The following is an 8784-nucleotide window of genomic DNA, read 5'->3' as shown; positions in this document are numbered from 1 at the left end:
CTACGGAGCGAACAGTGAAATTTCACACCACATTTACTTCTCACAACTCCGTGAAGGCAAGCACAGCGAGCCCGAAAAGACCGGAACAGAGCCAGCTTTACCTTCAAAGTAAAAGCATACGCATCGCTGTGGCATATCAACACATTGTCACATGGCAGTTTATTTTGAAGTCTCTTACCGGAAACGCTTTTTGTTATTAACTAGCTTGACACCACTTAGCTAGCTCTGAGATTGGAGGGAGGAGTGAACAGGGCTGCACCCACCGCCCACTACCTTGGGATTTACCTGCTACAGGTATCAGTCACATTTACAATTACTTCCTGTAGTGGCTTTGTACCAACACCCGCACTGTGAATATGATATATATGCACGTATGCAGCCTTACATTAGATTATATTGTTCAATCAAGAGCCCGTCCAGCACTTTGTCCACAGGGCTGCTGCATTAATGGATAATAAGTATTAGGCAACAATGGGGGTAGACAGCGTGAAAAACCTTGGTCCTTATGAGTCACTTATTTACTGTTAATGTTTAGGACATTAAACACGAAACACAACATTGATGCACGTCTGTAACAACTGAGAATGCTCTGAGCCAGGTTTAATAATATTAATAACATACTAAACTTATACCCATTATATCTTATATATTTTTTAAGCATTATCATTAAATAAGTAGGCAAAAATATAGAGGATCTGAGTTCTAAAGGAATCTAATTACATATATACACACATTTATATATAAAATTTGGGAGGGAGTGCATTGTTTAAACCTATGGCTGAATTTAGTCCATAATAAAAATGCACCTGTCGTAATAAAATGCTATTGTTGGTGTACTGTAAATGCTTTGTCTGCCCATTGTGAGTCCACCCTCTCCTGTTTTATTTTGTCTGTTTTCCAGGAAGCAAATGAAGAACAAAGAGATCATGGTGCTCTCGCTGCTCTACAGACCCTCCCTGGTGACTGCTGTTGTTACACCTCCCTCCCTACACAGCATAAGCCTGACATGATGGTGCCAATGTCACAGAGCAAAGAACCACTGCAAGAAAATATTCTCAAAACAAAGTGAACATCTACCCCAGAATAAATGGTGCAAATAAATAATTACTCCTTCACTTTGTGATCAACATCCACCTGTAGAGTACAAGCAGTACTAGGTCATAATCACACCGGAAAGTGATCACATCCGAAAAGCGACACCCGTGTCCTTGTGAGAGAGCTGGAGGATCAGATCAGATCCTGTTCGTCCACAGGAAAAGAAGACTCTGACCTCTTGATGACGGCAGGTACACAACACTGTACTTCAAATGGGAAATGAACATTTTCTACAGAAACACGTTACACAAGGGTCATTTTCAAAATACCCAAAAACCCCCATAATACAAAGGTTTATTTATGTAGAACTATTTGGAGGACGGTGGAAAGTATTTTAAGCATTTCTCCTCTGCAGATGGAAAGAAAATCTATTTCGAGTTAGTTTAAAACTGCCTCAAATAATCATTTTCTTTAAATCAGTTCGGTAACGTATGAGGAAATAATTGAAAAATGGCCATTACAGTCTCCCACAGTTATTGCTTACCTTGTCCGACCAACAGTACAAAAGCTATTCAGTTCACAATTCATTAAAAAGAAAGCAAAGCATAAAGACACTCTTGACCTTATTTTCCTGTTGATCACCTGATCAATTCATTAACTAAATCTAGTCTTATAGTTTAAGTTTTAAACTTCTTCAAAACATCAAATGACTGAAACATTTATTTTAAAGCAAGGTATGTGACATAAGTGGTAAATTAACATCTAAACTTGAAAATTATGAACAAAGTAACAATCTTTTCATTGTTTAAAACATCTATGAACCAGTTCCACACGAGGTAAAAGTTCGACTGAATTAACTCCTGTGAAATGCCGCATACTGCAGATTGCTTATTTTGCACAGAAGTACTTTGTATCAACCCATATTTGACAAGTTCAAACAGTTCTTCAGATGAGTGAGGAAACTTTTTTTTTTTCTCCATGCCACATTTGATTTAAAAGCAGATGACAGGACAGGGGAAAAAATAAGTCCTGTAACTGGAAACTGTGATGAACAGATGTAGCAGTCAAGAATACCGCACACAGTCAAGTTGTAAGCTATTGTTTATTATATCCTTCTGTCAAACAGACCAAGCAATAACCCTTCTAACGGACATAGACACACTCAATACACGACCCACAGCCCTGTTTTAAATAATCCCCCCCAGTTCACTCTCTGGCCCATTCTACAGGTGCTGTTGACTAAAATGAACAGGGCTCATGTCTTCCTCTGGCGTACCATCTTTAACAGCCTGGATCTGATGAGCCATATATGCACACGTTCAAACATGTACTTTTTACAGTAAATTAAGACTTGTTTATTACTCGAGTGTGTCCAGAAGCTCACCGATGTCCTTTCTAGCTGCTTTAAAATGCACAGATTCCAGTTAATTTGTTGTATTCAACATTTTGAGAACAATACAGAACTCACAAGCACTGGGGGAAGTAAGTAAAAAAAAAAAAAAAACAAAAAAAAAAAATTCAATATTTCCAAAGCAAAAGTTGAACAGTCCTGTAACCTGGGGGCTATAGGGACGCTCCGTCTTTAGATTGAGAGAGAAGCTTGAAGTCCGACAGCTATTCCAGGCTAATGTCTTATTACTCTATCCACAGCGCTGCTACATACGTACTTTGGGACACAGACACTCCGACATTCAGACACACATCTATGCACACAACCATCACAACTCCAGTAATTGATCAGTAGGCCCATGAGGAGGAGGACTGGATGGATAGCATAAAACGTGAGGAGGGGGTATAGGACAGAGGGTAGTGCAAGGTGAATGGTCTAGCCCTTGACGGGTGAGGGTTTGAAACTCTGCACTTAATACTTCGATGCACTTTTTTTTTTTCCTACCCAAAACGCTGTGAAAACACATGCACAGTTCAAAGCTGTGGGTTGAAAACGTTCGGGGGTGGGGCTGTGGCATACGAGTCACTGTTTAAAACCCTGTCCCATGGTGCCATCAGCTGGGGAAGCCCCACCCGTTCGGCTAGCAGCCACAGCAAAAAAGCCGAGACACAAAGAAAGCCAGAGAAGAAGCGCCTAAAATCAGTGGTCTCAGTGACGCGCTCATACTCTCCTTGCCACTCACACAAACACACTTCATATACACACACAAACACAGTCGCACTTTAAACACAAATGGCTGAAGTTACAAAAGTCTGACGTGAACCACAAGTTACATCATCTACACCTTTGCGTCGCTTGAAACTTCCTTTTCTCCATTTTCAATTTCCATCTCATCACCGCCACCATTCTCCTTGCTACCGCTCTTCACCCTCTCTGCTTCTTTCTGTTCATGGAGAAGAGGGAAAAGAAACCCCAAAAACAAATCAGCATATTTTTCAGTCAGTCTCTCACAATCTAAAAACATGCTCATCCCACCCTCTTGTGGCTATTGTAGAAAACACAACCCTTCACCTTTGAATCAATCTCTGCAAATTTCTGGAACATGTTGGCGTAGATGCGTTTGTCCTTCTCATGCTGCTCTTTGATCCGTTTCTGACAAAGAACCACCTGGCAGGATATAATGAAGGAAATGTCAAGCGACCATATTCCTGATATGACAAATACAATGAATGCCTTCAAATAATTTCTGCGCTTCAACCAGACAGATCATTATTTAAAGACCATTTGGATATGACCTGAGGGATAATTAGGAACTTTGTCAGTGTGCAGAAATGTCCTCGCAACCAGAAAATGAATGCAGTAGTAGTTGCCAAATGAGCTCAAGCCAAATATATGGTATGCAAGAATACACCTGAGAGCAACACATTCCTGTTTTACTGTAGATGATTGCACAATAATATAACCAAAGCAAAATGAGTCCAAAGAGATACATCCATGTGTCTTTATAATAATTATCCTTTAAGTTACGTGGCATCATACCTGGCTCTTGGCAGCCTTGTTGGCAGGATAAAGCTGAACAACTTGTTGGAAGTCATCTCGTGCCCTGTCAAACTCCTTCATACCAAACAGTGCCTCTCCCCTTCGGAATAAAGCCTTCTCATTGGATGGATCCATCTCCAGAGCCTTTAATTATGAACAGAGAATAATGAAATGTTTACAGTATAAATAACATAAATAGCACTAGACTACCCACATCAACAAGTCTCTAACCTGCTAAATACTGACTAAATCGTTGACTACTTGTCAAATATGTGTCCGGCTTAAAGATGAAGATTAGATACCTTGTCACAGTTTTCTAGGGCTTGGTTGGGCTCCTGCAGTTTAAGGAAGCACATGGCCAAGTTCAGATGTGCAGCCAGCTGCAATGCTTTTGCTTTCTTCTCGTCCTCCTCTGACAAACCAGATTCATGTTCCAGCCATGACACGATCCTCTTGTACTGCACTGATGCTTGCTTGTATTTTCCCTCCTGAAATCCATGACATCAATGCATTACAAAACGCCATAAATAGTGTATGAAGCGGTGTGCTTTGTAAAAACCCTCCTGTGTACCTTAAAATACTGTGTTCCCTTCTCTTTGACAATGCTGCTCTGTTCCAGCTTCTCTACTGTGTTCATCTCCCACGATTCCTTAGCCTAAAGAAAACAAGATGGAGTTAAATCACTTTAGGTGTACAAATGTTGCTGTACACATATGACATGTAACTGGCCAACTAAGAGCCAAGATGCATTTGCAACACAGCGCCAAGATCTGTTTACCTTCTCAAACGCTGTCAGCTTGATTTTGTATTGCAGTGTTGCTCCCCCGGGAATGCTATAATTTGCAGCTCCGGCATTCCCAAAGCCATACCTACAAAAAGACAATAGTTATTTGGTGTAAATTACCTGTTGCCGTTTAATTTACAGCAGTATTGTACTGTAGAGTGAATCATGTGGGTGAAGTTCTTCAACTCTTTTCATCATGTCACAGCTAGGAACTCTTATAGCCAACTAACTCCATTAGTATAAACACTAGCAATGTTTTATTCCCCAATTAAATTCAACACAATTTACTCCCTGTATGGTCTTCAATACATATTTATATCTACCAATTTAGGCTAATTAAAATGAGGAAAATGTTTCAGCCACAGATGTAGATAAACATACGAATGACCTGATAAAAAAAAAGGACTAAAACACATCACTACAGCAAAATGTGATCATACTTGGGCTTTATAGTAAAGAGGGCCTCCTCCCCCTGCTCCATTGCCATGATAGCTTTCTCCACTCCAGTTGGCAAGCCAAAGCTCTCTCCATCTCCAATCTCAAACTTCAGTTCCCTCTCGTCAAACACACGTCCCTCGCAAGAACCGTCCACAGTCACTGAAAGGGGTTGAAAACGCATTGATTAGCTTGTGCTACAAATCAGAGTCCTGATTTAGTGACAAACTCTGTAACATGTAGATAAATTACATTAAAGTAATCCAACAATCTGACATAGTCGGTTAAAACTATTTGAACTAGTCCTTTAAATGCAGCTAGTCAATAGGAAAAACATTAGTTATATAAAGCTGAATTTGAGCCACTTGTGAAGGAATGTATCTAAACAGTGGAAGAAAGTCCACCATTTGTTTTTCACTTAAGGAGATAGCAGAATTCAACAACAGCATTTTTTGACATGGATTCTGTATTCAAATATCAATCTCACCCCTACTAAAATTGAAAGATAGCTGTCAAAGTTTGTCAAACAAGTGATCAGCAGCTCAGTTACAGTAACAGGCTCTAGTAGGTGACAGCATTTATGGTGATGAAAAAAAAAAAAAAAGAAGCAAAACTTCCAAGTTCACAAATAAATCAATTTCTCTGGTTGCCAGAGATGGATGCAGATGAAATACGAACCAGGAAGTCAATTTTACGGGCACTGGCAAAGCAGACTTTGCCAATTTGGTGAAGCGGTTTTGAGCTCTTTAAAGTTAATGTCGGCAAGTTCGTCTTTAGTATCTTTGTATGGCTTTAAAATCCAACGATACATTAAACTTAAAATTAAACGTACTGATCACCATTACCTTTCATGACAATTACTTTTATTGAGGTCAATCTGGCCACATTTTCACTCTTTAAGAGTGATCACAGATGAAAAACTGCATCCCCTAATAAGCAGCTCAGGACGTGTTACCTTCAACCGCAGCTCCTTCATTAGGCTTGGAATATCCCTGCCCTTTAGTGATAATGCGACGGATGATTCCTCCATCCTCATCTTCAGTTATGTCCTCACCTCGAAATTCATACAGTTCCACCTACAAGAGTGCAGACGTGTAATTTAACATCTTAATATCTGTTCACACCGATCAAAAGGATCAAGGTATATTATATTTAATATTACAAATATATTACAAACTGGGGAATATGCAGGGGACAATCAAAATAACCTGATTTCACTGACACTTACCTCAAAAACAAGAGTGGCATTGGGGGGTATCTTAGGTGGGCTTCCTGCAGATCCATAAGCATACTCTGGCTTACAGATGAGCTGGGACAACTCCCCCACTTTCATTGTGGCTACGCCGATGTCCCATGCCTTTATCACTTGACCTAAACACAGAGTAGATCGATTACCAGCACTGCCGATGCAACAACAGCAGGTGAATGTTCATGTCTCCGTTAGATATGAAACCAACCTTTGCCCAACTCAAAAGAAAACTTCTCTCCTCTGTCTCTGCTCGAGTCGAAATGAGTCCCATCCAGAAGTGTGCCCACATAATGTACAAACACTTTGTCGCCGGTCATAGGCAGCTCTGTGCCTGTGCCTTCCCTTTTCACCAGCTGGGGGGAAAAAAAACAGTGAGAAGAGAATTAATCAGAAATACTTTATTTATCCTGTGGGGAAATTTGGGCGTTACAGTTGCTCTGGTACAAAAAAAAAAAAACCCCACAAAAGACAGACAGACAGACTTTATTGATCCCAGACTGGGGAACTGTATCGGCACAGCAGCATAAACAAAATAAATACACAGTAAGGAAGAAGCAATCACACTCGAGGAGGGACTATATACTTTGATGTGCAAATATATAGGACATACAATAAACTAGGTATTTACAGAAGATATACAATAAATAAGAATAAAATAAAATATAATTATAAAATGCCGATTGATGCACAAATTAAATGCTGATTATTGCACAAATTAGTTATTGAACGCAGAATATTGCAGTCAGATTATTGCACAAGTTATTAAACTAAAACAAGGAGGAGATTTATTTTAAAAATATCTCTACAACGGACTTATAAGACCACGCATTTGTGTCCTGTAGTCCCACCAGCCCCGCAGTATGGTACTTTGCATCATAAGAAGTAAAGCTGGCAAATCCTTCGTGGTGAATGCATATGAGCTGCTACGCCTTATTTAACCCCTTCTGGGTGTGTGTGTGAATATTACATACCCCCAACAACAGCAATAGCTTTTGCACTTGGTCTCTCTCCAAGGCTCTAGAGCCTTCTAGAAACGTGGACGGCTGAGACGGCTAATTATCCGTGATGTTGACTGGCTCACAAAAAGTTACCCATGAAACCAGTGATAGGAAACAAGGCAAATAGCGCTACGGTGTTGTCAACATTGTAGTGGGCTCGTATTAGCCGATTTAACGTCACTGACAGTGCACGCCAATAGCCTAGCTGCTAGCATTACCCTAGCTAAATGAGTAAACAAGCACCCAGCTAACCACTCAGTTAGCCGGATTACCACACAGCTCCCAAACACCACCACTTACCTTTAAAACCCCTCCGTCTTTCTTCGGTGTGATGTCCTCCCCCTCCATCGGGATGGTGTGCTGTCCTTCACTTGTCTGCTCCTCTGCAGTCATTGTCATGAAAACAGATTTCCCCCTTTGCTACCCTGAGCTGCTCTACTCTCCACACTAACACAAGGCTAACAGTTGTGGTGGCTAAAGCTAACCACTCCTCAAACCACGCCAAGTGCTGCAAGCAACAACCTGACTAACGCTAGCTAGCTAGCTAACTAACGCTGTTCAAAACTCCTAAATGCCAATGCAATCGAAACACACGTTAAAGCTCCAAGCTAGCTGCGTTGAGGACGTGCTGTCTGTCGGTGTGCACTGGCCACACTTGTATCCGAGCAGAGTGTGATACGGCAGCTTCAGGTCCACGTTGTGCTGCAGCCAAGCATCTGACAAGCGCTTAAGGAAGAAAGGCAGAGAATTTTCCAGACATCCTAGGAGGAACCAGGGGGATGGACCTGAGGCGGTGGCGTTACTTATATAATATTAGCATTGTCCGGAAAGGCGGACACATACGAATAGCAGCGCAAATGCGTTGTTTAGAGATATATTGTGCTATCCTATTAATACTTGATTGTGTATGTAGTTCATATACTCTGTATTAACCACAAATTCCCGCGTTAAATGATACAAATATGGCACAGACGTACTTAGCTCCGCTCACTTTGGCGTTACACTGTAATAAAACATGCGCTCCGTGTTTTATCTCGCTCCCTATTGGTCAGATTCTGCGGCCACTTCTGTCTGTTGGCGCGGGTGTTGAATAGCCGAGAGGTGAAAATATTAACGCAAAGTAAAAACTCTTTGTTTTGTTTTTTTACAAGGACATCTGCGGGTAAGTATGTAGCAGAGATCTCTGTAAAGGTTGTCATCAGAAGCAGATGTGAGACTTCAGCTAATAAGGAGGCTCGTTTGGTTATAGCTACGTTAGCGAGCTATAGCTATGAGATAAGTAAGCTAGCCGTCAAGTTTTCGCTTCAACAGCTCCCAGTGACAGCCATTAAAATCAAATGTTATCTGTCTGATA

At 40.9% G+C, this 8784-nt stretch overlaps 1 protein-coding gene across 1 annotated transcript; it reads right to left on the bottom strand.

Moving 5' to 3' along the window:
* Positions 1-2118: 2118 nt before the first annotated feature.
* On the bottom strand, positions 2119-8145 carry fkbp4 (FKBP prolyl isomerase 4). The gene is made up of 11 exons (XM_070830887.1): positions 7731-8145; positions 6641-6785; positions 6412-6554; positions 6139-6259; positions 5189-5345; positions 4743-4833; positions 4536-4619; positions 4267-4452; positions 3965-4108; positions 3497-3592; positions 2119-3368 (listed from the first exon to the last, which is right to left on the bottom strand). Exons 1-11 carry the CDS (start codon positions 7827-7829, stop codon positions 3264-3266), a joined length of 1371 nt encoding a protein of 456 aa, XP_070686988.1. The 5' UTR covers positions 7830-8145; the 3' UTR covers positions 2119-3263.
* Between the last annotated feature and the right edge of the window lie 639 nt (positions 8146-8784).

This window comes from Pempheris klunzingeri, chromosome 5, assembly GCF_042242105.1.
Source record: "Pempheris klunzingeri isolate RE-2024b chromosome 5, fPemKlu1.hap1, whole genome shotgun sequence".
Lineage (NCBI taxonomy): Eukaryota > Metazoa > Chordata > Actinopteri > Acropomatiformes > Pempheridae > Pempheris > Pempheris klunzingeri.
The sequence above is the reverse complement of the archived record's forward strand: the minus strand, read 5'-3'. Positions and strand labels throughout refer to the sequence as shown.

What these genes read in the sequence shown, in the direction of transcription:
- fkbp4 (XM_070830887.1), bottom strand. Translation starts at nt 7,829, where the DNA reads ATGACAATGACTGCAGAGGAGCAGACAAGTGAAGGACAGCACACCATC. An exon ending in AGCTGACAGCGTTTGAGAAG is followed by an intron (nt 4,620 to 4,742) that starts GTAAACAGATCT and finishes TGTTTTCTTTAG; the next exon opens with GCTAAGGAATCGTGGGAGAT. An exon ending in TTGCAGAGATTGATTCAAAG is followed by an intron (nt 3,369 to 3,496) that starts GTGAAGGGTTGT and finishes CTCCATGAACAG; the next exon opens with AAAGAAGCAGAGAGGGTGAA.